The following is a 27,291-nucleotide window of genomic DNA, read 5'->3' as shown; positions in this document are numbered from 1 at the left end:
AAGCAGACTAAAAGTGTTCCTACCTGGGCACAAAGCGACCAAGGGAGGGGGCAGACATGCGTGCATTACGAGGAGCCCTATGTCTGCTTCCATTGTCTCTGTACATACACACACACACACGGAACTGGTCAGCCACAATATAATCATTAGATCAAACGTAACTTGCTCAAAATCATTTGTAATTTTGGAAAATAAATTCAAAGCATGAATACTTAAAGGTCCCATGACATGCTGCTGTTTGGATGCTTTTATATAGGCCTAAGTGGTCCCTAATACTGTATCTGAAGTCTGTTTCCTGAAATTCAGCCTTGGTGCAGAATTTCAGCCACTATGAGCCAGTCCCACAATGAGCTTTCCTTAGGAACGCTTTCCCAGGATACCCAGGGCTCGGTTTACACCTATCGCCATTTCTAGCCACTGGGGGACCATAGGCAGGCTAGGGGAACTCATATTAATGTTAAAAAACATTGCCATGGGACCTTTAATAAATTAAACAACTAAAGTGCTTAAGTATTTCTCCAATCACATTTTAGCTGAATGAGAACATCAGTACGCTCACAAGGTAAGAGTGGGAATGACTGATAAAGAACTGAAAGAAAAGAAAAGGTTTATGAATTTTTTTTTGGCAGACATAAATATTAATATGAAGGCAAACTGAAAGACTGATGGGTTTCATAAGTATTCTGATGAATATGGATCTGTGGTCCCAGACTGCAGTGAACGCTGAACTCTCCAGCCAGCGGGTGGAATTATTCATCAGCTCAGAGGAGGGCATCTAATCCGTGCCAAAAAAAGATGGAAAAAAAAGAGAGGGGGGGGGGGGGCTGCGTGGTTTGGAGAGGAGAGAAACAACGATATTCAACTAGTGGAGGGGTTGAAGAGAAGGTAAGAGACAAGAGAGACATTTTTTGGAGCATTAATGGTTCCATAAAAAGGACCAATGACTAGTTGGCTGCTTCCAAAAACACATTTGCAAATAAATTAAAAGAGCGTTTGCATATTAAAAATATGATTATGGACTTCATAACAGTTCCAAAATAAGAGAGTATTGCTCAGGTTTTTAAATGTCTGATAATGAGATTGCAAGGGATGTGTAATTTCATAATTTGCAAATTAAAAAATTTTTATGGCTTAGTAAATTCTCAAGAAAAAAAAAAGAGAAGAAATCCAAAAACAACTCTTATATTCAACCCCCCTATGCCCCATCTGTCTTTGTATAGTCTATCCAATCAATGTCTTAACAGACGTCTGTCATACACACACAGCCTGTATCCCCCAACTCACATATCCCATGGGCACCTATTTCATTAGAACTCATTCTAATCATTACACCTAATTTACATTATACTTAATAATATAGATTTATGTATTCATTGTGTGTACACTACCATTCAATAGTTTGAGGTCAGCAAGACTTTTTTTGGAAAATACTTATCCACTTTTTTCTTCAACGCGGAAGTAAGCCTATGGGCGAGACTTCCAGTTCATTATCTAGTAGAATAATAACGTGCAGTAAACGGTAAAATTGTGTGCACTACAAACCATGTGTGTTCATAATTAAGATAATATCTTAAAATAATATGTTAAGACACACCAATTTTCAATATCATGTTTTGTACAGCTAAAAACAGCTGGATGCGGATGAGACCAGAAGCTAGACCCATAGACCAATTTACAAATGGCCGCGCCCATTTTTATGGCAAGAAAAAGGTGGATATCCAGCAATGATACAATAAATTGTAAAAAAAAAAAAAAAATTGATTTACAAAAATTGTAAATCAGTAAAAATAACAGCATAACAAAAATAACAGTTCGGCATTAAAATAATTAATTACATTTTATAAGTTTCAAATATTTATTTTACAGTTTTAAAATATTTCACAATATTACTGTTTTTCTGTATTTATGATCAAATAAATGCAGCCTTGGTGAGCATAAAAGACTTCTATTGTGAACATTATTGACCACATTACTGACCACAAACTTTTGGATGGTAGTGTAATTTGTTTAAATATGTGAAAGCCTGAGCAGGTGGGCTTCCTAGCTTGTCCAATGTTTGTTCCTCATCAACTTAAACATAGTGGGCAGTTTTTCCTTGTCATTCTTAGTAAAACTGCTTTAAAATAATGTGTATTTTTAAAAAGCACAATACAAAAGTTTGAATTCAACTGAAAACACAAAAGATGAGAGGAAAAAATCTTCTCTCACTTGTCCAGCAGATGAGGAAAAAAGCTGCAAGCAGCAAGCACAAAGCCGTACATTAGTACGTCCCATCGGAATCAGTCAAAGTGCATTTCAAGCCAAGGCTAACGCTAATGCCAAGCGCTATAAGAAGAGAAGCCACGGGCAACTCTGGTAAAATTGTTGGCAAGCTCAGTACGTCGGTTGGAAAGCAGAAATGATAACATTCTGGGATTCAGAGCCTGCCTTGTATGTTTGTTGGGTTGCCTAGCAACAAAACAGGGAAATAAATCCATAGAGATTTTTACGAGCGGATGAGAGCAGGTAAGAATGCAGAAACAATCGCTTGGCACAGGCTTTGTGTGTCTGTGTTATTGTTTACTTACTCAAAGTCCTCAAAGTCAACTTCGTTGCTTTCCACGCTGGGGGCAGGGCCAGGGGAGAGGCTGCTGGGATTGGAGGACAGGGGTCGGGGTCTGCTGGGGGGACGGAGAGAGCGCTGGCGAATGCTGTCACGCCGAGACAGATACTGGATCATACGCTGTGCGTAATATGCTGCAGGGGACAACCTACACACACAACACAGATAGAACCCACAATGATGTTAGATATTTACTAGACCAAACAAGTCATCCTGCTGTTTCTATACTGATGAATTAATCAAATAAATACATGCACAGAGATGCACTGATTCACTATATGTGTGCCAATATTGGTATAATGCCAGTACAGATAGAGATACTTCAGCAACTTAAACTCATGAACTACAGCTATGGTTACTTTTATAATATTGTTTTTGTGTTTAATTAATATTTTGGTTAAGGTTTCAACCGTTCAGCACTGTAACCAATCACAAACTGTCTGTTGAGTACATTAATGCAATGGCCTATAAGAGATGTTTAAATTAATCCATAAAGCATAAAACTTAGACAAACCAATCCAAATGACAAAGGTATAAGTGGTCCGATTCACAAATAAACATGTTGCGTTTTCCTTCTGGGGCTGGGTGCATAAACTGCTTAGACTAGTGTTAAAAAGTTAGTCATCTAATTGGTTTTCTTCAAGACCAGTTGCATATCTTATATTATCGCCACCTATCTCTCAAATGGTTCATTTACAAGATAGGTGGCGATAATGCACTTACAAGTCTGCGATCCACCGTAAAGCGAGAAGAAGAAGAAGACGCATCATGTGCCGGCTGTTGTTTGAACGCGTTCAGGACAGTTGGACCGTGCGGCGGATCAGAGGTAAAAAACGATATAAATACTGTTCAGTTTCTTGCACAGACTGATCGTTTCACATCTAAAGACCTCAATGTATTGTCACGAGCCGCAGGGTTTAATTTGGTTTTGTCTGTGTATGTATTTTCTCTCTCAAAGCCGTGGGTACCATTGACTGCCATTATATGGCTGACAGACTGCAACGGTTTGAGTTAAAAATCTTCGTTTGTGTTCTACTGAAGAAACAAAGTCATCTACATCTTGAATGCCCTGGGGGTAAGCAGATAAACATCACATTTTCATTTTTGGGTGAACTATCCCTTTAAGAACTAGTTTGACCAACTAGCAGTTGCCAAGGGGTAATCAGTCTTACGGTTCCAATACAAATAAAATAACTGAATTAAAAAAAGTTATGACCAGTCTTGAAGAAAAAAATTAGATGACTAACTTTTTAACACTAGTCTAAGCAATTTTTGCAACAGGCCATGTTCACAACTTTGCAAAGTAAGACAAAAAAAATTTATTGGGCCAATTTTAATCAGAAAAGTAAGACTGATTACCTCTTGGCTAACTGTATGTTGGTCAAAATAATTCTTAAGACAGTCTTAACATAGTGGCTATGTTTCTGCAACTGGCCCCTGTTCACTGAATCAGTAACATTTTCATGTTTGTAACCATATGACTTTTTCCATCCTGACAGGAACCTCCCCTGATCATCTTCTGTTTTTAAACATCTTTTATGCATAGCTGATATATACTTAATACTAACTTTTGCATCCACTCAATAAAAGCTGCATCTATTCTCATTTAATTCAGTTGCAGAGACATTAGTTAGCATTTTGGCAGAAGGACTCGCTGAATAAAGCCCTCAATACTAAAATCCTTTGTGCAGTTTAGACAGGAAGAGCATCTGGAGTTTCATTCTGTCTTGGACTAGTTGAGCAAGGACATCTGCCACCAGCTTGGAACAGATGAGCGTAATACTAAGACAAACAGAGCTAAATTCCAAATAAACCCCAGGGTATGACAATGGTCACACATCCTCACCAGTCACAAAGAGAATTACTGTAATTATGAAGCCAACTAAACCGAATATTCTCCCTCACAAACACACACACACACACACACACACACACAGAGTTGCAGGGACAGAAACTTGGCAGAACTTTTTAGAGCTTTAAGGAACTGAAAATCAGCCAAATCAGTGAGAGTCTGTCTGTAAGAACCTAAACACAACGCACACACACAATTTATCAGCATGTGTTTGAGAACGTGTTTTAGGCCAATATACAGAGAGAGACCGAGAGAGAGAGAGAGAGAGAGAGAGAGAGATCTGGGAAACAACCGTGTCATATAGCGCCAATTACTTGTGGCTCTGAATGTGCTGAATTCAGACTATCCCTCTTCTCGGATGGCTTCTAACACCAGGTACATTCTGCTCTGGGGTAAATGAGTCTGTTGTGGTAATTCACAGGTTAGAGATGTGCATCAGCCTGTGTGTTTGTGCGAACCTGCCAGCGGGAGTCCGTGCTAACAATCCGTCTTGGTCCCAGACCACAGCTGATTCCCCAGAGCTCAACAATGACTCACTAGCAATGAACTCACTTTATTATGAGCCTCGCTCACAGAGTCACAGGATGCTGACAGTCTATGTGTGTGCCCGTTTGAATTAGGGGGACGTTGGGGTGTTGGCAGGTCTGAAATGTCACTCCGCTGTCCGGCAGCGTGACACACACTCTTCTTCATTACCTAGACCTCACCGGCCAAGTGGCATGACCATGAAATGCAGTGCACACAACACTTTCACACACACACACACACACACACACACACACACACACAGACAGACACAAACACACACACACAGACAGACACAAACACACACACATCACACACACAATGAATCACCTGGCCGGATCGGGATAGATGGGGTGGTCTCGTGATCCAGAGACGTCATATCTGGAAAGAGACATCATGGACGACTCCAGCAGCCTCCTAAAAAACACAATTACATTGTTTTGTATGTGTTTGAATTGTGAAGACTTTCACTTCCTGCTCATAAAGAATCTCTGGACAGGACGTCACAGAAAGAAGAGGAAGACCCATTTTCCTCTGATTTCCACTATGCTGTTTCTACAGTAACACTCCTCACCATGGGCCATCACAATCATTAAAAATCTCATTAAACTGCACAAGGACATTAGTATGCTCATTACAGACTGTTATGCAAAGGCTAAATGAATGTAATGTGTAAGTAATGATGTGCGCTCTGCCAAGCCTGGCTAGGAATCGGTTAATAACCCGTTAAATTGGGGCATTTGTTAAGTTTGAGTTTGTTCAATTCCTCATACAACAAAGAGTTTGCTAAAGGCCATTAAAAGACGAGACCGAGTCCTGCGGACGAAAACATGCTGTCTCAGACTGGCAGGGCACAAAGCCGGACGGACAGTTGTGTAACGAGCGGGGCATTTTTATTCAGCATGAGTCAGTGTGGTGTGTGTGTATGTGAATGTTTTTGGTGTGGGTGTGCTCAGCTCTTCATTAGAATGCCATCTTCTGCCCTTTGACTCGCAGCAAAAACAGAACGGATCGATTCTGACTCCTTTTCACACATTTGCTTTGTTTGCTCCCTTTGACTCTTAAAGATCAAGATCTGCATTTTAACAGAGATTAAGCAAACAATGCTCTTTAAAAAAGCACAAAATATTTACGAAACATCCTGTTCTGGTAATGTTGGCTGTACGGTATTTTTAACTTGTTTTGTCTGCAATCACCTTTAGAAGTAGCACATGTAGCATCCGTATTAAAATCTTTTCACGTTTCTGTATTCTACGGTAACTTTTAAATGTAAGCTTTGTTATTTTGTATCTATATGCTACTCTAATTAAACCATTTCTATTTATTTTACAGTAAACAAGTTGCTCTTGATTCAGGTACAACACCATAGCAGGTAGTGGGAAGACTTCGTTCTGAAACTTTGCTCCATGCTCAAAGCTGTGAGTCAGTAACACTGAACTGGAGCGGGACTCATGGGAGAACGTCAAATGACAGAGTATTAATTCTTGTGGCACTTCTGCATAAGTGAAGTGTGATACTGTTTTTTTGTTGCACAGCATTGGCCTTAAAACACAGCCAAATCACAGCACAGCCATGCACATGGGACAGGCTGTTTGGTGACATGAAAAGAGGAGGACTGTGTGTTAGAGTGCAAGTACATCATCAGAATAAAGACCTACAGGCCACTCAGTGATGGAGATCTGTGTGCAAAGTTACCGCCACATATGCACAGTGTAATGAGCTACTGCCCCCCAATGGACTGTAGCTGGCAATGCAGGAACCCTTGAGGGGAGTATCTGCAAAGATTGTCCCATATTTTAGGTCAGATTTCTTACAAAAGTGCCAATGCGATGAACTTCAACTTATAAAGTGGGTCGTTAACTTAACTGCAGCACCCAACAAAATCAGACTTCTCTTTATGAGCCAAGTGACCTAGCATTTTCATGACTACTAAGTCAAAGTAAGTCAAATGTGACAGTAGGGCTGCAACAAACGATCATTTTGATAATCGATTAATCTAACTATTATTAGAACGATTAATCATCGATTATTTCACAGATTTATCAGTAGACTTTGATTGATTATTCAGCTTTTGCAATTAGTTAAAATATTAAGTTATATATATTCTAACATAAAGGTCACTTCAGCTTTAGAAAAGAATATTATGTAATTACAATTATAATACAATTAATTGGTAACACTTTACAATAAGGTTCATTAGTTAACATGAACTAAGAATGCACAATACTTCTACAGCATTTATTAATCTTAGTTAATTTCAGCATTTACTAATGCATTTATAAAAATCACAAGTTGTGTTTTTTAACATTGGTAAATGCACTGTGAACTAACAATGAACAACTGTATTTTGTATTAACCAACATTAACAAAGATTAATACATAAATGTAATAAATGCATTGTTCATTGATGTTAATTAATACATTAACTAATGTTAACAAATGATACCTTATTGTAAAGTGTTACCAATTCATTAAACAAATAGACGTATTTGGCACACAAAATGAGATGACAGACAGAGACACTCTCTCACCATTTAAGTAGCTATGAAAAAGTAACTGAATGACACATCTTGCACATTCTGCTTAATATCTCCTTTTGTAAGTCATATAGATAAGAAACAAAATAAAGGTAAGTGATAAGATGCTTTGGATAAACTATTTTATTCACAACATGTCTTAAAATACCTTATAGGGTTATGATAACCAAAACCTCTCATCCTTAGCTAGATCAAGCTTTGAGCTCTGTAAACCAAACTGTCACTTTAATTAAATTATTTTTTCCCCACTAATAAAAAGATTTTATCATTAGCTAGCTCCACACTGGAAAGATGGTTTATAACAGAAAATCAAGTTGCAATTCTAACTGAAAGCGACACTGACTGTTTTTCCATGTTTAATACCATGAAGCTGCTTGAATTAAGGCTATCTATTGCATAAAGTATGTTACTATATAAATAAACATGATGTGACCGGACTTTACTTGAGTACTGAATTGCAGGCTCATGCAAACATCCACATCGTTGTAATCAGATGTATTTTTAACTGCTGCTTTCACACTGCTGTCAGTTTTTGTTGTGTTTATTTCGTTACTGAGAGGAAAGCGCGCAATATATATTTACATATTCATCCAAACGCCGCTCAGTTTCGGATGCATTTTCTCTAAAGCGATGTGTGTCTTCTTCTCTTGAATTGCATCCAGGAGGGCTGAATTACAGTCTTGCGCTGGTCAAACCGCAGTATAGCAGGCTCTTACATTAGTTCATATGAGATCAAACGACTACTCGACAACAAAAATATTTGTCGACAATTTTTTATTGTCGACGTTGTCGATAATTTCGACTAATCGTTGCAGCCCTATGTGACAGTCCAGAGAAGCAGTTGAATACTAGGCTGTGAGTCAATGCTTACCTTAAATGACTCAAGTAGACTAGTTTTAAAGGACCTTAAACAATAGACTGTTTCGTGATGATGCACAAACAAAATAAATCTATGTGTCTTAAGCACAGTCTTATGGTCAGACTATCAACTTACTCTTCCTACAGCTGTCATGATGAAAAGTCTACACATACGGTAAACTACCATTCAAAAGTTTGGGGTTTATAAGACTTTTTTTATTAATACTATTATTCATTCTATCTATAAGATATTCATTCAGCATCTATTTCTCTATAAGAATCCTGAGAAAGAAAGAAAAACAGTATCATGGTTTCCACAAACTTATTAAGCAGCAGAAATGCTTTCAACACTGATAATAAGAAGAAATGTTTCTTGAGCCCCAAATAAACATATTAAAATTATTTCTGAAGAATCATATAATGGCTATTTTGACAATTTCGCTTTGTATTTGTAATATACTGTATAATATATAGTTGTAATAACATTTCACAATATTACTGTTTTTACTGTATTTTTAATCAAATAAATGTATAAGAGCTAAAAAAAAATCGTACTGACCCCAATCGTACTTGAATGATAGTGTATACATACACTATTCATTGAGAGCACTTTTAATCACTTTTCAATAGAAGATGCAGTTTTTCCAGATATTACAGTAATTTAATTAAATTAAACTAAATTCAAGCACTGTGAGATCACAAGGGTGAGAAATATAAGCTCACAAATCTCAAATGACAGATTCATTCTGTTTGTGCTGCTGCAGCATAAACACAACAAACATGTTCCTTTCACTTACAGTTTCTGTCAGTAGCTTACAGATACTTTAATTTGTTATAGGGGTCTTAGAGCAGTTCAGGGTGAAATTTTGACGTGTGTGTGAAGGCTCCAAAAGTCCGCACTTCACTTTTGACATGCTTGGTGAATTTACATAAATCCAGATTTAAAAACAAATGGCATGCAAATACACTGGCCTGTTTCTACGTAACTCCTTTCTGGTGAGATTAATCATTTATTTAGCAAAATGCAAAAAGACACTTTCTTTGTCACCTTACTCGCTTCTCAATGTTTATTTATCTGTGCTGTGGGAAAGTGACAGTGTTGATATGCAGATAAGCACCTCATTAATACTAGGTCCAGCTCTGGATGGCACACTCTGCTGAGAAGGCTAATAGAGTGCATCCAGACGGGCACAAGGTCAGATCAAACTGATTTCCATGTCAGACACTTTTCTTTGAAGCCCAAACAAGGTTCCTGATCATTTTACTCTAATGACAGTTTATGTGGTCTGTGGTGCATCGCAGTGTGGACTGCTTTGTGGTCCTGTCACTATATAACACAGGCTTTGCAAAGAGGCTATTACTGAAGAATAAGAATGTTAAAAATTACATTTGACATGACATCAAACTCACAGCTGGCGTGTTAGCACTAAAGCACCTCACACAGTGTTGTTGCCCATTTCAAATGTGAAACCTTTTCAGCTGCTGTGCCTTGAGATATAGTTTGCACTGCCAACCGTATCTTTGCAGAGCCTGCATTACATTGTGACAGGATCACAAAACAATCCATGTTTAAGTTTGTGAGGCATAAAAAAAGCTTTAAAATTATTTTAAGTGTAATTTTTTCATGTGAAGGCAAAGCTGAATTTTCAGCAGCCATTACTCCAGTTTTCAGTGTCACATGACCCTTCAGAATCATTGTAATATGCAGATTTGGGTGCTCAAGAAACATTTCTTATTATCAATGTTAAAAACAATTGTGCTTTTGTGCAACAATTGTACACATTTTTTCAGGATTCCCAAATGAACATAATTTATTTGAAGATCTATTGTAAAGTTGTAAATGTAAGAGCCCTGCTATCATACTTCCTCCTATTTGCCTCACTGTAACTGGTCTGGCAAAGTTTCTAAACATAAATCGTCATTGCTGTCATCTACATGTAGATGGTCATGAGTCAACATCTGATATCAGAAAGTTGCAAAAATTAGTCATTAGTGCAGCTCAATTTCAGTAATCTTTTTGGACTGGTGAGGAAACAACTGGTACAATGAAACCTTTCCATATCAACCAAACAAGGTAGTTTAATTCCTCATGGCATGACCTCTTTAAGCATGTAAACAAGACTGCTGCCTCACCTTCGTAAGTAATCGTCATCCGGCGCGTCTTCAGGCATTTCCTGGTTTAAGGCTTCTTGTGATACATTTGTTGAGCGAGAGGTGGCGGACTGCCTGTAAACACGCTCCAGTTGTCCAGTTTCCTGGTTGAAGACCAGCCCAACAGGCTGCTCCTCGTGCGGACCAGTAGCTGTGCTGCGGGAAAAGGGAACACGAGGCTCTGGGGCATCTGGGCTGGGCTCCATGGGTCTGTGTTCAAGTAGGTCATGATCAGAATGAGAGACTGGGGCTACACTGTGGAAAGCAGGACTTGTGGGTTGCCAAGCTGCATTTCTTTCAGCAGATGTCTGCTGACCTGTTCTCTCCCAGCGCCTAGTGCCTTGATTGTATGTGAAAAGGTTGTGACAGACTCTACAGCGGTTCATGTGACTGTGTGAAGGGTTTTCACCACCGTAGAGTGGCTGGTAATGAGATGGACCTGGTTGCTCCGGGTCCATGTTGTTATTCAGCATTTCCTGAGTCTGTTGGTCCTGCCTGTTGCCCTCTTGAGGCTGCATGAGGTCCTGCATTCGATCATTCTCCATGAAATAGCGGTTAAGGTTACACTGAAGAACACTGCGGATGGAAGAAGGGCTGCTGTGGCCCTCTTCCTCAGGTGGGCGGTGCCTGCTAGAACTAGTCCCTGATGTGCTGCCGCTGCTATGAGGAAGGCCCCATCCATCACTAGCTGAGGTGTAAACAGGTGACTGGCTAGAAGTCCCTTGCTGTCGTAGGACAGAAAGCAGGCTGACAGAGGAAGCGCTGGTTCTGGGTGGAGTCATACTACTACCTCGTCCATTAAGCACACAGCCTACCCAATCTGCCCCAGGGAGACGGCCTCCATCTTCTCTGACTGGTGGTTGCTGCCGGAAAGGTGGGATGGGTGCCATTCCAGCCACTCCCCTCCTCCCAGAGCTAGAAGAAATGTTCCGCACGTTGTTCCCGCCACCATACACACAGCTAAATGCTGAGGGCCGATTTGAAGCATATGATTCAGTGGGAAACCGTGGTATTCGTGGCTCTGTGCGTGCAGATGAAAAGGTGGTTGCGTGTGATTGTCCCTCTAGGGAGGTGGAGTCTGAAGGGTCGTCGTCAGGCGGAGACGGAACCCGTGTTGATGAGCAACGGCTACAGAAACACACTACTCCGAGTGGCTGGACGCAACCATGGTACGGCAGCCGGGAACGATCCCTCAAAACAGAGTAACGCCCAGACGAATCAGACGCCTCATCACTGGAAGCAGCGAGAGTGCCTCCAGCCTGAGGGACGGAGTTGCGGGAAGTGAGGATATGCAAAAAATTGTGCAAGATGGGCGTGCGTCTAACAGGCTGGGACTGGAGAAAAGAGCGCTGACGGAGATGGGGCATCTCCACACTGTCCATTGGAATCTCAGGATCATCATCGTTCTGCAACGCACAAATGTAAGCGTATGCACACATTTTAAAGAAAGAAATGTAATGTCTTGTGCCTAATCAACAACATTTCCAGCAAAAAGGCTCACCTGTTGGTTTGAAGGGTTTACAATGGCAGTTAGAAGATAGTGACCCGACGGATCAAATCTCACCAACCTGCAAAAAACACGGAAAAGTCACAAACAGTTCACCCAAAAATTAAAAATCACTTATCATTTGCTCACCTGCATGTTGTTTCAAGCCCAAACGACTTCATCTTTGAAACATAAATGTGGATAATTTAATTTCTGTCCCTCCATTTAAAATCAATTCCACAAAAACTATGACGCTGCAAATAGTCCATGTGAGCAGTTTAATCCAAAACTGCATCCCAATGACGCACTATACACTCAACCATGTAGTGTACAGGGGCGTGGGAAGATGTTTTAGGTTGAGGGTGCTGTACGCGCGCAAAGGGGGCGGGGGAGGGATGGGGGTTTTGTGATAGAGGCTATTTACACTAAATGAAAATAGCTTTAGATTCTATTTATACTATGTTAAAATAGCAGGATATTCTGCTAATTACTTGTTGCAAATAGTGGCAATTATCTGCACCTCAGCATTGTAATACATTATAAAACAGTATACAATAATAATTTATTGAGTGTAAATTTTTTATTTTAATTCAAATTATTAAATGGATGCCACCTTATTGGGACAAAAGCCCTCCCTACACCTACCCAATATTTTATTTTCAACTTTTTTATTATTTCCTTAAATTTTATTAAAAATAAATGCTTTTCTGATGTGATTTGGAATTTGAAAAGGGAGAAAAAAAGTTCGCCAAAAGGCAGATTCGAACCCCAGTCGATTATGTCAAAAGGAATATGACACACGTTTTACCATCTGTGCCACTGAAGCTGACGACTGATGACCGTCTTTTGTAATGTTGACTAGCCCAATCACACGTTTGTGGGTGGAGTTAGTGTAAATAGCCTCTGCCAACAACCAGGCTATTTGCACTCTTTTTTTTTTTATATTGCCAACAGTTAAACAGTTGCCCACAGAAAATCGGCAGTTGAGTGTTCAACATGCCACACTTCATTTTTTTAGTTTTTTAAGTGCATTATCCGGGTATTTAAAGTGCACTTTTTTTTAATTTTCAGTGTGAATACACTACTCACACTATTTATACTACGAAATGTCATAGAATAGTGTATAAGTACGCGATTTGGGATGCACCAAAAGTCTACTGAAGAGACATGATAATTTTACATGATGAACAGATTTTCTTGATATATAAACATTAATCAACTCACATACATAAAGTGCATCAGGTAAAAGGATTCTCAAATGAGTTTATTTGACATGCAAGAACAAACCACATTGCTTTTTTCTCGTCAAGCTAGAACATTTGAGAATCCCTTTATCATATTTTATAAAAGCTCTATGTATGTGCATTAATCAATGTTTATATGCGAATAAAAGCCTAAACTAAATCTGTTCAACATATAAAGCAATTGTGTATCTTCTGAAGATGGAATAAACGGCTTAACTGAGATTTCTTTTACAAACTTTATAAAGTATCAAAGTTAGTGTTTTTTTTTAATTAGTGTTTTATAGTTCTTATGTATCTTTTTTGAACGACAAAGGGTTTGGGTGAATTGTTGATGACATAATTTACATTTTTGTGTTAACTATCCTTTTAAATTAATAAAATGTATGTGCATCAAACCTGACTCTCTCTGTCTCGCTAGCAGTCTTCACCACAGCAAAGGGCTCCTTCCGACTCCAGTCCCATAGATGTAGCTCATTGTTGGTGGCAATGAGCAGCAGCTGAGCAGTAGGATGGAAAGCAAGGGATGCAATTGCAGAGTTACTCTCTGTGAGCCAGCTCTCACTGCCTCCCTGAAACAGAACCACACAATACTTTTAGTTTTGAGCAAAATTAAGTTGTGGAGACAAATCTACAGAAAACAAAAAACATATTGAAGCAAAGAGCAGAACGATTACAAGTTTACAAAATAATAATTGAATATGCGTATGGTCAAGACTTACATGCAGGTCCCAGATTCGGACCTCTCCATCCAGGCAGCCAGAAGCAATAAGGCCAGGGATGGTAGGGTGAAAGGTCAGGCACCAGGGTGTCCGGCGGTGACCCACTAGAGAGTGAACACACTTTCCTGTCTTAACCTCTGTGATGTAGATGTTGTGGTTCACATGGGTCGAAGCCATTAAAGACCTGCAAAGAGACAAATAACAAAAACTCTCTGAATAGCTTGTAGATGATAGGGCCTAACTGGAAAAGCCTGAGATCAGCCTGTCAGTTTATTTAGCAGATCTGCACTGAAGACTATGAAAAAGAAGTCAGACCTGTCTTACCTATCTGGACTGAAGGCCAGAAGAAAGGTTGAGCGAGGGCTGTCTGGTAACTCCACTTTCTGTGACACCGAAAGAAAATTAATAGAACAGTAATTTTACCTGAGTCACATCCAAACCACAGCATTAAAGTCTATTCACACCAAAGACAAAAATTATTATGATAAATATAACTTAAGTTTTAATAATCATTTTAATTATATGAGAATAGCGAAGTCCACACTACAACTATAACAATAATGACATGGAGGAATGGTATTGCTGTAATCACTTTGAGAATGATCGTTTTTCAGCTGATGAATGTTATAATTAAAATTTTACAGTTATAAATACGAATTTTTGTATTTATTTAGAACGTCAAATAGTAAATAAATCCTACAGATCTGCAGTTGGCAAAACAAATAAAAACTAAACTGTCTTAATAATATTAAAAATAGTTCCTTTGTAATCGTGATAGTGATAATACAGTAAGATCAGCATGCAGCTTATTGCTTCTGATATAACACATTGTACTGAGCAGGCATTTCCCCATACAAGAGGCTACAAGTCAAAAAATGACAGAGATCAGTGTGTCAGTTACCTGGCTTTGCCATTTCATGCGCTGTGTCTTTTCCTCTACAAGCTGCTGTAGGATCCTGTGTGAGGCAAGGCCTCGTGCTCCTCGCTCTCGACTGGACAGGATACATACTGAGTTCTTCTGTCCCACCTTCATCTCCACAAACTCTTCCTCACTTCGACCCTCTTACACCAGACCCAGAGCCGTCCACCGGCTCACACACAACTAGACCACCACTGCTACTGCCACGCCATCATTCTGGGCGAGAGAGAAAGAGTTCAACAAATCGTCATAAAACTTTAAAAAAAATAAATAAATAAAAAGGGCGGGGGGGCATTAATGCTCATGATTATCTTAGGAATATAACACATCATAACTTGACTACAACTCAATATAAATTTCATGACAATAAGACAATGATTTCCCATTTCTTGGTAAGAAGTTATTTAAATTCAGTGTCAAATTTTCCAGCATTGTATCTCACCACAGATTGCCTCCAAATATGATCTCTGCACAATCAGCACAGATGTCAAAGTAGATTACATGGTGTGTAAGAGAACTAACGCATACTGAATCAACACTACAGAGCAAAATGATGGTGTATTCTGGCACATCAATAGGCAGGGCATAGAAGAGCAGTGTGAAAACAATGAAGGATTGTTACAAAAATTATAAATACACACATGCAACGGCAGAATGACTCCTTTTAATATCTTACACAGATAAATAGAAACTTTATTGTAGGGGTTAGTTAACTAAAACCACAACACCAACAAAGATAAATAAATTAAATTTAAAAAATTTACTTTTTTATTTCAGCTAGTTGCCAACATTTCACATTTTCATTTAGTTTAACTTGATGTACTAAAATAATGAAAACTAAAATAAACATGAATAAAACCCATATATAAATATATACAAAATACATTAAAAAACAAACTATCCAAAATATTAATAAAAAAACAAAAACAAGGGTATGATACTAAAATAAAACTGGTGGGAAATTAGGTAACATGTAAGACAATATATATTTCAGCAAACAACAAAAGAAAGGCTAAAATAGATAAAACATGACAATAAATCAATAAAGATATATAATTAAATAGTCTTTACAAATAATTAAATAGTAGCAAACGCAGTTTTGTGCACTTGCCTGTATTAAATGGGTAAATATACTTATAAATTACAAAAATTTTATTTACATAAGAACACAACCCTAAGCTAACAGGGTGAAATAACTTGGATCAGCTTTCCATGTCTTGTGACAACTTGATCTATCCTCCATCTGACAGGCTACATGTTTGACTTCAGCTGTTATCTTCTGCTATTAAAGCTAGATATGGGATATAAAAGTGCTATAAACACTTAGTGAAGTAACTTCATAGTCACAGAATAAAGGAACCACTGAAAACTATATAAGATTTACGATGTTTGTTTTTGAATGAAGAAATTATGCTAACAGCTTTCACATTTAGCAGTTAGCAGGCTACTGTTTACGGGTGATGTATTAATCCACACAGTTGCGTGGTGACTAAATTATGAGTGTTTTTTGTTTAAAATATGTTTAAGACAACCACTCGGGGTCTCAGATTTGGCCTACCTTTTTCTCATATTTTTGTCCGAATATACTCCTTGAAATCGTAGTTGTCAAGTGAAACAAGTACGTTGGGGCACTTAAGCAGCAGGAACGTTGTTTAAATATTCAGTACTAATTTTATGTTCTGCTTTAAATAAATACTGAGAGAAATATTTTTGTTATTTCCCGAAAAGAGGGTCGAATGTACTTTAGATTTGTTGCTGTGTTCAACACCTCCTGCCAAAAAGCGTAAAGACAAAGCCAGTAGAGCACAGATCCTTCGTAATCAATTACCGAAAACATCGTTCACACGCGAACCTTAGCTGAGCTTTACTGTAAACACAGGCAAATCGGTAATAATTAAACCCTGTGCATACATAACACCTTGCTATTTACTTTCTATCTACATTATGGAGATGAACATAGTATTTTAAAATGTCTGTATGAAAATACAAAATAAAATAATTAAAAATAATACATATTACCATTCGAAAATAAAATAGCAAATTAAGTGTGAAAACAATCAGTTCTCATATTCAGATACACCATATTTGAGGCTAGGATATCAGGTAAAACATGAACTCAAATATATATACAGCATAAAAATATAACAAGAGTGAATTTTCATTTTGACCGACCAATCAATTTACGCGTTTTTACGTTGCAGAATGCGTTGACCAATGGGAGCGCTCTTTCACCCGGAAACTCCTGCAGCTCGTCTTGTGTTTGCCAGATCAGCCAGACAACGATCGTTCAATGAGGTTACTGTACTCTGCCTCAGCTGCTCGTCCACAAGTATGGAGTCGTGTTTTCTGATCGTCGCTTTCCTCTTCACTTTCAGTCTTTCCAGTGGTGAAAGGACGCTCAAGTTTGTTACTGTGGTAAGTAGTGTATAATGTGTAATCTGTCTGCAGTATTATACTAACGTTACTGTCTGCAACTGTTTTGACAAATCCGTTCGGCTCAAAAACCTTTCATGAAACGACACACACATTCTGACTCTTTGTTATCTGTCATATTTTTATGCATTACAGCTCTGTGTTTTTATGTAAATGTGAGCTGAGTTTGTGTTTCCTTTTCGATTTTATTCGCTCTCGATGCTTTGCATTGATTATATTTTATCGACAGTGATACCAGTCTAGTTTGAAACGGTATCCAACAGTAACGACGCGTGAGTGGCGAGATCTGCTGACACGACTAACCTTTGTTTGCTACCAACTTTGTTTTGGGCTCTACAACTTGTTCTCGACTTTAAACTTTGGTTATTTGATATTGTATCCAACCTATCAGCTTGCTTAATGTTTGAGTTCATCACATGATGAAACATGTTGTTACCTCCCAGTTCTGTCAAAGCAATAAAATGCTTTGATACTAGCTATCCCAGTAGGTTTATTCCAAGTAAATTCTACTGTGGTTCTTTTGTATTGGATGTATAGGTTGGAAAAAGGCCTGGCTTTTGATGGGCAAGTTTTGTATATCCAGTTATAAGGAAGTTCTGACATTGAGGCATGTTCATGAAATGTTGATGTTTTGCATGTTGTGGTATATCAGAAGAATCAGCTGTGTGTCCATTTATTTTTTGATTGTAATTTTAAGTTCCTTTATTCTTAGCCCTACAAATGTAAACCATTCCTTTGTTCTCAAAGTTCTTATTATGAAAATCATTATTGAATATGAGCAATATAAGTTTATCATAAACAAAAATGGTTTAAATTTCCATTGTGTATCTCCACTCTAAAATTCCAATCGCTTAGGCTAGTACACTAATAAAAGTACCAGATTTTATGTGGTTTTTGATGTGGTTTAACTTTTCTTCTATTTGTGCACATAAATATGTGTGTTTATTCTCGGTGTTATATTCAAGATTTGCATGTATATTTTCTTTCATGTCTGTGCCACATAAAGAAACTCAAAACCCTTTTTTGTATTGTGGGTAGTCATATTTGATACTGCCACCTGGTTTAATTATGTGAAAAGAAGTGTGTTGTGGTAAATCATGACGATCGGGTCACTGCAGTTGAGGAAGTTTAAACCACAGGGTTGTGCCGTTTTAAGCGTGATTGTGTAACATGCCTATAATTGAATGCATTCCTAGAACACCTACTTAATGATTCAGGTAAATCCTACTATAGTGTAAATGTGAGAAGGCCACAAGCCAGTACTGAAAACTTAATTCACAATACACATTTAAACATGGCTGATTTCTGTGAAAGTCAGAGATAAGGAGATTAACCAATTAGAATGTGTTTACACACAACTGTGTGGCTTGTATCCGGCTGTCACAATGAGCACATGACAAGTTGGATTTGCTGATCTAGTCACAGTTGCACAGTGTAGTTCTTCGTCCTGAACACACACACACACATACATAAATCCCCAATACTTATGAGGTATTTGACTTCCTCTCTGTCAGCTTTATCGTCATGGCGACAGATCTCCAATCAAGGCCTATCCAACTGATCCCTATAAGGAGAGTGACTGGCCCCAGGGTTTTGGACAGCTCTCTCAGGTGCAGTATGCAGACACACACACACATACCTTATGCTCTTTGTTTTAATTGGTTATGTGCTACTGAAGTAATCCTTAGTTTATGTAATAACATGCAAGTGTCTGTGCTATATTTAGTTTACAGTGCCTTGCAAAAGTAATTTTTTTCACCTTATGTTAAACTGCTTTAAATTACTTTTTCCACATCAATCTACACTCCATACACCATGGCCGTTTCTCAAACGGAAGGCTGCATCCTCCGGAGGTCGCATTTGTAGGCTGCATACGGCATCAAGCCTGGTTTATTTCAGTTGACTGAGCATTACATTTGCAAGTCAAAAGCATATTACAACAATTTACACTTAACTAAGAATAATGGTCAAATTTAGAACTGTTAATATTCTAAGATAAGATCTTCTTTATGACGTATGCAGCCTACAAATGCGACCTCCGGAGGATGCAGACTTCCGTTTGAGAAACGGCCCATAATAGTAAAGCAAAAAAACTGTTTTTTAATATCTTTGCAAATTTATTAAAAATAAAAAATGTAAATGATTCCATTGCATAAGTATTCATACCTGGGACAGTTGAAATTTAGCTCAGGAGCATTCATATTGCTTGTAGATATTACTACACTTTGAGTGAAGTTAACCTGTGGCAAATTCAATTGAATGGGTATGATTTGGAAAGGCACACACGTCTTAATAAAAGATCTAAAAGCTGAAAATGCATATCAGAGCAAAGACCAGGCCCTGAGGTCAAAAGAACTGCCTGTAGAGCTCAGAAACAGGTTTGCGTCAAGCCACACATCTGTGGAAGAGTTCAGAAAAAAATTCTGATTCATTGAAGAGTCACAGAAGCATGTAGTCTCTGTTACCCTTAATGGAAGAAGTTTGAAACAACCGGGACTCTTCCTAGAGCTGGCCAAACTGAGCAATTGGTGGAGAAGGGCTTTGGTTAGAATGGTGACCAAGAACCTGATGGTTACTCTAGTTGAGCTCATGATCATATTTGGAGACAGGGGAAACCTACAGAAGGACAAACATCACTGCAACACTCCACCGATTTGGGCTTTATGGCGTTGTGGCCAAACTCAATCCTCTCCTCAGTGAAGACACATGAAAATTTGCAAAAAAGCACCTAAAGGATCCTCAGACTGTGAGAAACAAGATTCTCTGATATGATGAACCTTAATACCAAGCATCACGTTTGAAGGAAACCAGGCATTGCTCATCACCTGCAGAGTACCATCCCAAAAGTAAAGTGTGCTGGTATCAGCCTCATGCTGTGGGGCTGTTTTTCAGAGGCAGGGACTGAGGGACTCGTCAGAGTAGAAGAAAAGCTCAGTGCACCAAAAAACCCAGCCCCGAGCATCAGAACCTCAGACTGGACAGAAGATTTACCTTCCAACAGGACAATGGCCCTAAGCACACAGCAAGAGTGACTTATAGACAACTCTGTGAATGTCCTTGAGTGGCCCAACCCAATCAAATATTTCTGGAGAAACCTGAAAATGTGTGTCTGCCCTCATCCAACCTGACAGAGCTTGAGAGGTGAAGAATGGCAGATAATTGCTAAATGCTGATGTGCAAAGCTTGTCACACATCAAGCAAAAAAGACTTGAGGCTGTAAAGGTGCTTCAGCTAAATTTTTAGTTAATGGTATGAATACTTATGCAATGTACTTATTTCAGTTTTTTTATTTTTAATAAATTTACAAAGTTGGGACAATTCTGTTTTTGCTTTGTCAATATGGTGTCTGGAGTGTAGATTGATGTGGGGAAAAAAGTAATTTAAAGCAGTTTAACATAAGGCAGCAACAAAAAGTGAAAAAAAAAATTAAGGGGTATGAATATTTTGGCAAGGCACTGTATGTATACATTGAGGGGATGACCTGCTCCTTACAAAAATACAACACTTTTTTTTATAGAAAACTGTTATGAGTAGTCTTCATCTCACATTCAGATGACTGTTCACAAAAACAGTTTATTTCTTAATGTGTACAGCTTTAAGTTGGCGCCAAATTACTGAATGCAAATTTAAGGATTTTATTTTATTCTTTCACCGTAAGATTTAGTAAGAGGGTGTTTTTATTACTTCAACTCAATCTTCTGATCATTTCAGGAGGGAATGAAGCAGCACTTCGAACTGGGTCAGTTTTTAAAGAAACGGTACACGGGATTCCTTAGTGAGGACTATGAGCGGCATGAGGTTACTGTCTTTTTAAATTGTTTAAACATGTTCAATAAACTTAAAGGGATATTTCACCTTAAAAATGAAAATTGTCATAATTTACTCACCCTCATGTTGTTCCAAACCTTTACGAGTTTCTTTTTTATGTTGAACACAAAAGATATTTTGTAGAATGCCAGTAATCAAACAGTTGATAGTCACCATTGACTTCCATAGTATTTCTTTCCCCAAATTTTTCAAAATATATATTTTTTTGTGTCCAACATAATAAAGACACTTACAGGTGCTGGTCATATAATTAGAATATCATCAAAAAGTTGATTTATTTCACTAATTCCATTCAAAAAGTGAAACTTGTATATTATATTCATTCATTCATTACACACAGATATTTCAAATGTTTATTTCTTTTAATTTTGATGATTAGAGCTTACAGCTCATGAAAGTCAAAAATCAGTATCTCAAAATATTAGAATATTTACATTTGAGTTTGAGTAAATGACCATCCCTACAGTATAAATTCTGGGTATCTCTTGTTCTTTGAAACCACAATAATGGGGAAGACTGCTGACTTGGCAATGATCCAGAAGACGAACATTGACACCCTCCACAAAGAGGGTAAGTCACAGAAGGTCATTACTGAAAGGTGTGGCTGTTTACAGAGTGCTGTATCAAAGCATATTAAATGCAAAGTTGACTGGAAGGAAGAATTTGGGTAGGAAAAGGTGCACAAGCAACAGGGATGACCGCAAGCTTGAGAATACAGTCAAGCAAAGCCGATTCAAACACTTGGGAGAGCTTCACAAGGAGAGAACTGAAGCTGGAGTCAGTGCATCAAGAGTCACCGAGCTCAGGCGTCTTCAGGAAAAGGGCTGCAAGCCACTTCTGAACCAGAGACAACGTCAGAAGCATCTTACCTGGGCTGTGGAGAAAAAGAACTGGACTGTTGCTCAGTGGTCCAAAGTCCTCTTTTCAGATGAAAGTAAATTTTACATTTCATTTGGAAATCAAGGTCCCAGAGTCTGAAGGAAGAGTGGAGAGGCACAGAATCCATGTTGCTTGAAGTCCAGTGTGAAGTTTCCACAGTCAGTGATGATTTGGGCTGCCATGTCATCTGCTGGTGTTGGTTCACTGTGTTTTCTGATTTCCACAGTCAACGCAGCCATCTACCAGGACATTTTAGAGCACTTTATGCTTCCTTCTGTTGACAAGCTTTATGGAGATGCTGATTTCATTTTCCAGCAGGACTTGGCACCTGCCCACACTGCCAAAGGTACCAAAAGCTGGTTCAATGACCATAGTGTTACTGTGCTTGATTGGCCAGCAAACTCGCCTGACCTGAACCCCACAGAGAATCTGTGGGGCATTGTCAAGAGGAAGATGAGAGACACCAGACCCAACAATGCAGATGAGCTGAAGGCCACTATCAGAGCAACCTGGGCTCTCATAACACCTGAGCAGTGCCACAGACTGATCGACTCCATGCCACGCCACATTGCTGCAGTAATTCAGGCAAAAGGAGCCCCAACTAAGTATTGAGTGCTGTACATGCTCACACTTTTCATTTTCATACTTTTCAGTTGGCCAAGATTTCTAAAAATCTTTTCTTTGTATTGGTCTTAAGTAATATTCTAATATTTTGAGATACTGATTTTTGACTTTCATGAGCTGTAAGCTCTAATCATCAAAATTAAAAGAAATAAACATCTGAAATATCAGTCTGTGTGTAATGAATGAATATAATATACAAGTTTCACTTTTTGAATGGAATTAGTGAAATAAATCAACTTTTTGATGATATTCTAATTATATGACCAGCACCTGTATACAGGTTTGGAACAGCATTAGGGTGAGAAAATGATGACAGAATTTACGTTTTTAAGGTGAACTACTCCTTTACACATAGAGTTGTCAGTGTTTAAATAGAATAAGTAATCCTGTCTTTGCACTACAGATATTCGTAAGAAGTACAGATGTTGACCGCACTCTAATGAGTGCAGAAGCGAACCTGGCTGGCATGTTCCCACCTAATGGTTCTGAGGTGTTTAATCCAGATTTGAAATGGCAACCAATACCTGTTCACACTGTTCCAGCAGCTGAAGAGAAGGTAGGACATCACACTGGCCCTGATCTCTGTTTAGCAATGAAGTCATATTTGCTCAGCAACAGCATCAGTAAATGTCTCTGTATTTTTAAAATCTGTTTCCATGGCTACATGGACTGCCTACAGTGTGTTTGTGTTTTTTTTGTTTTTTTTTCTTTCCAGCTGCTTTCATTCCCTCTGGACGACTGTCCACGTTACACACAGTTAATGAACGAGACTGAAAAAACTAATATTTTTCTTAACATGACTGAAACCTATAAGGTAAATCCACCTTGCAAAAACTCATTTATAACAGCAGATCATATGTTTATGTTTTTAAAATTATATTGAATCCCTAGATTTCTGACATTGTGAACATGCATATTTTGTTGGGTAAATATCATGTAAATGGAAGAAATGTAAATGATGTAAATGGAAGTAATGTAAATAATGTTTCAAATACATAGAAAAAAACAGAAAGGCAGAAAACTTACTCCTCTGTCAAAGTATTTACAGTTTACATTTTTTGTTCATGAGTCAATATTCCATTTTTATTTTTGCTCCCTATTTTTTTTTTTTCGTTAGTAATTCAGGTACATGTTAGTACATAACTTATAAACTTTCAATGCAAATGGAAAAAATGAAAGAAAAAAAATGGTAGATGAGCCATGCCAGCCAAAATGGCTACTACACTCATAATGATGTCATTTTATGCAGGCCTTAATAGAGATGGTGAAAAATAAAACAGGACTGGAGAAAACCAACATTGAGACTATTTGGAGTGTGTATGACACATTGTTCTGTGAGGTGAGTTTCACCTGCCATTTATGTGCACACATTATTACACACGTGTGTGTGTGTGTGTGTGGAAGTTGTTATAGACAAGTTTGATGGCTTGTGGGTAAAACTGTTCCCTATTCTTTGTGGACTCTTTCATGATATAGAGAGATTTTGTGATAAATGTCTTGTAATGATGGCCTTACCACAGGCTGAATCAGTTACTTCATTTTATTCCAGACTGAACTCATGATGCTCATAATTGATTAAATCCAAATGCTCAGACAGACACCATGAACTGTGTCAGATCAGATAATCGTCTCTTTTTATTCTCCTTCCCCAGGCAAAACATGGGATGCGACCACCTGACTGGGTTACTTCAAGTGTGATGGAGACACTAAAGGTGTTAAAGAACTTTGGTTTTCAGATTATGTTTGGAGTCTACAAGAGAAAGGAGAAGTGCAGACTTCAGGGAGGTGAGAGCTTATCGCTGGGCAGAGCTTTTTCTTTTTTTTTTTGTAAATTCATTCCAAATCAACATGAACAACAGCAACAAAAATAAAACTAAATGAATAAAAATAAGAATCAAATAAAAACCAAAAGCCAGAGAATAACATTATACGAGGTTAAACATGGAGAGTAGTTTCTGACATTTCTTAAGAAGAGAGAAGATTCTTGACAATATTTTCATAGTTACACACTCTGACACTTTTATGCACACACATGCAAATCGGCATTGTAGGAATTGAGGGAGAGGCTGCTTCCTCAAAAGATGTGCAGTTACAGTGCAGGGAAATGTCAATGTAAATAAACAGTGGATGGACCGGTCTACATTCAAGTGCAGTACTGTGATCCTGTGACACTTTAACGTGCTAAAACAGCTCTACCTGGGGGTAGTCGTGGCCTAATGGTTAGGGAGTCTTAACTGAAGGTTGCCGGTTCGATTCTCGCACCGGCAGGAATTGAAGGTGGGGATTGTGAATGAACAGCACTCTCCACCTTCGATACCATGACTAAGGTGCCCTTGAGCAAGGCACCGAACCCCTAACTCCGAACTCCGAACTCCGGGCGCTGGAGCAATAGCTGCCCACTGCTCCGGGTGTGTGTTCGCATTTGTTCACTACTCACTGCTGTGTGTGTGCACTTGGATGGGTTAAATGCAGAGCACCAATTTCGAGTATGGGTCACAATATGTCACGACTTAACTTGACTTAACTTAACTTATGCTCTCATTTACAGGCCTGCTGTTAGATCAGATCATTAAGAATCTCTCAAATGCAGCAGCACTGGACTCTAAACAGAAAGTGAAGATGATGGTATACTCAGCGGTAAGTCATGTGTCACATCAGCAGACCAAAACTTCCCTTTTTTCAGTCAATAGCCTACTAAAAAAAATACATTTGTCCTCTTTAGGGTAAGCAGTTCATGTAATGTTCTCTCATGTAACTCTTTCCTTACTAGCATGACACAACAATTGTAGCCCTACAGGAAGCTCTGAATGTCTTTAATGGCCTGCAGCCACCTTATGCCTCGTGTCATCTATTTGAACTTCACCAGGAAGAGAACGGGTAACATATTGACTGTGTTTTTCCTAAATGTTTCTAGTAGACATTCTTTGGTCAACTAAAATATACCTTTGCTTTGCTCTTTCAGGACGTTTTCAGTGGAGATGTTTTATCGCAATGACACTAATGTGTCTGAGCCGTACCCTGTGTCTTTACCGGGCTGTTCCCACCGCTGCCCCCTACAGGACTTTGTGAACCTCACACGTGAAGTCATACCACAAGACAGGAATAAAGAGTGTCAGATAAAGAAGGAAGCCACAGACACTGGTAATCACAATCATTTACATTAATAAATGCTGTTTATTGCTTACATCTTGTAACCACTTTTTTCATGCACACATAAACTGTAAATGAAGAGTTCATTTGCAAAAAGATTTTAAAAATCATGTTTTTTCATTATGCATTCCAATTAATCTCAGTCAAACCGCATTTAATAAAAACATAACATGATTTTTGAAAATTTAAAAAAAAAAATTTTTTGCAAATAAACTCTTCAAATTATAATTATTTATTTAGTGATATATATATATACTGCAATTTAAAGCACTTCCATATGACAAAAAGATAAAATTTTCAATATCTTTCAAAATATACGTACCGTATTACTAATATGGATTTGAGTTACTTTGATTTTGATTAGTTCTCTCTCATATGTGTGTGTAGAGGTCATCATCGGGCTGGCTGTGTGTGGATGTCTTCTCTTCCTCCTCATACTGCTGCTGTTTGTGGTGCTGTGCCGTCTAAAAGAGCCGATGGCTAGCTACAGTCATGTCATAAACGAGAGTGACTCCTGACAATCATATCAGCTCCTCCGCAAAGAGGAATTGTGGGACAGTGAAGAGGACCTATGAGGACACAGCGGCAAGTTGTTGAGAAACTCTAAAGACAGAACTCTTTTTGGTCACACGTTTTTTATATTGGGGAAGAGTTGTAACATTTTATTACTTGCTTACTTGTAACCTTAAGTGTTTTGAGAGAAAAAAGGGAGTCAAGAGTTGGGATGGAATCAATAGCATTAACATAACACAGTGCTTAGTGCACAGATCCGTGACTGAGCAGCTGTGACTTCATGTGTGTCTTCGGCTCTGGGATTTTATTGTAACAGAAGATTGTGTACAAAAGTCAACGAGGGAACTAAAACTTGGAACTCAAAATATTTCTGAGACTGAAGCTCCTCCAGAGGTGTGAGTCCTCTCTGAAACACAAGGATTGTTGGTGTCCTGCTGTTTGTGCTCCCAGGACATTAATTCTTCTATATTTGTGAACACCTGAAGATTCAGATGGGGCAATGAAAGACTACTGAAAACAAATTGAGGCCTTATAATGCACTCACAGAATTTTAGCATCATGCTTTTTATGTGATTATCTCCTGATTTATAGCAACAGAAGAGTTTTGATTAGTAAATTTCAGAATAACAACATGCTGATACGAACAGTATTTTAAGGTTAAGCTCAAATGAGCTTTTATTGGAGTAATTGTTTTAATCTTGTGCAGTTTCCTTAATGCTTTGTCATTCTACATTGATCATGTGAATACAAATTTGATTTTATATTCAGTTATGAAAGATGATTTCATGTCTCAATACAGTAAAAAAATCAGTTCCAGGTGCATCATATTTAATACAAAATTGACTGATAAACATACCCAGTGAGTAAAAAATAAAAATGTTTTGTTTGTTTTTAATGATTCTCTTTTTACTGTTTCAATGCACAGCTCTGGATTCATTTAAAACAAATGCTATATTAATTAGTTGATGAAA

The 27,291-nt window shown here is 38.2% G+C and overlaps 2 protein-coding genes across 6 annotated transcripts in view; one reads left to right on the top strand and one right to left on the bottom strand.

Moving 5' to 3' along the window:
* LOC131543561 (activating molecule in BECN1-regulated autophagy protein 1A-like) overlaps positions 1 to 16,890 on the bottom strand; it is a 109,062-nt gene extending 92,172 nt beyond the window's left edge. Inside the window, exons 1-10 of one of the 5 annotated variants that reach the window (XM_058781012.1) lie at positions 16,452 to 16,884; positions 14,876 to 15,109; positions 14,299 to 14,357; positions 13,975 to 14,158; positions 13,652 to 13,824; positions 12,027 to 12,093; positions 10,508 to 11,931; positions 5,310 to 5,396; positions 2,568 to 2,750; positions 24 to 98 (exon numbers count right to left, since the gene is read on the bottom strand). In XM_058781012.1, the coding sequence (XP_058636995.1) occupies positions 24 to 98; positions 2,568 to 2,750; positions 5,310 to 5,396; positions 10,508 to 11,931; positions 12,027 to 12,093; positions 13,652 to 13,824; positions 13,975 to 14,158; positions 14,299 to 14,357; positions 14,876 to 15,007 (2,384 nt within the window). In that variant the 5' untranslated portion in view covers positions 15,008 to 15,109; positions 16,452 to 16,884. Of the gene's footprint in view, positions 1 to 23; positions 99 to 526; positions 1,719 to 2,567; positions 2,751 to 5,309; positions 5,397 to 10,507; positions 11,932 to 12,026; positions 12,094 to 13,651; positions 13,825 to 13,974; positions 14,159 to 14,298; positions 14,358 to 14,875; positions 15,110 to 16,451 lie in introns of those variants that run through there. The other 4 variants (XM_058781016.1, XM_058781015.1, XM_058781014.1 and 1 more) reach the window with 4 other exon arrangements.
* Positions 16,891 to 17,146: 256 nt separating this feature from the next.
* On the top strand, positions 17,147 to 27,215 carry acp2 (acid phosphatase 2, lysosomal). Its single transcript, XM_058782191.1, has 11 exons — positions 17,147 to 17,308; positions 18,841 to 18,936; positions 21,038 to 21,124; positions 23,061 to 23,213; positions 23,373 to 23,471; positions 23,907 to 23,996; positions 24,310 to 24,442; positions 25,206 to 25,294; positions 25,428 to 25,534; positions 25,620 to 25,798; positions 26,195 to 27,215. The coding sequence occupies exons 1-11, from the start codon at positions 17,225 to 17,227 to the stop codon at positions 26,323 to 26,325; spliced, it is 1,248 nt and encodes a 415-aa protein (XP_058638174.1). The 5' UTR covers positions 17,147 to 17,224; the 3' UTR covers positions 26,326 to 27,215.
* Positions 27,216 to 27,291: the final 76 nt, after the last annotated feature.

This window comes from Onychostoma macrolepis, chromosome 07 (genome assembly GCF_012432095.1).
Source record: "Onychostoma macrolepis isolate SWU-2019 chromosome 07, ASM1243209v1, whole genome shotgun sequence".
Lineage (NCBI taxonomy): Eukaryota > Metazoa > Chordata > Actinopteri > Cypriniformes > Cyprinidae > Onychostoma > Onychostoma macrolepis.
The sequence above is the reverse complement of the archived record's forward strand: the minus strand, read 5'-3'. Positions and strand labels throughout refer to the sequence as shown.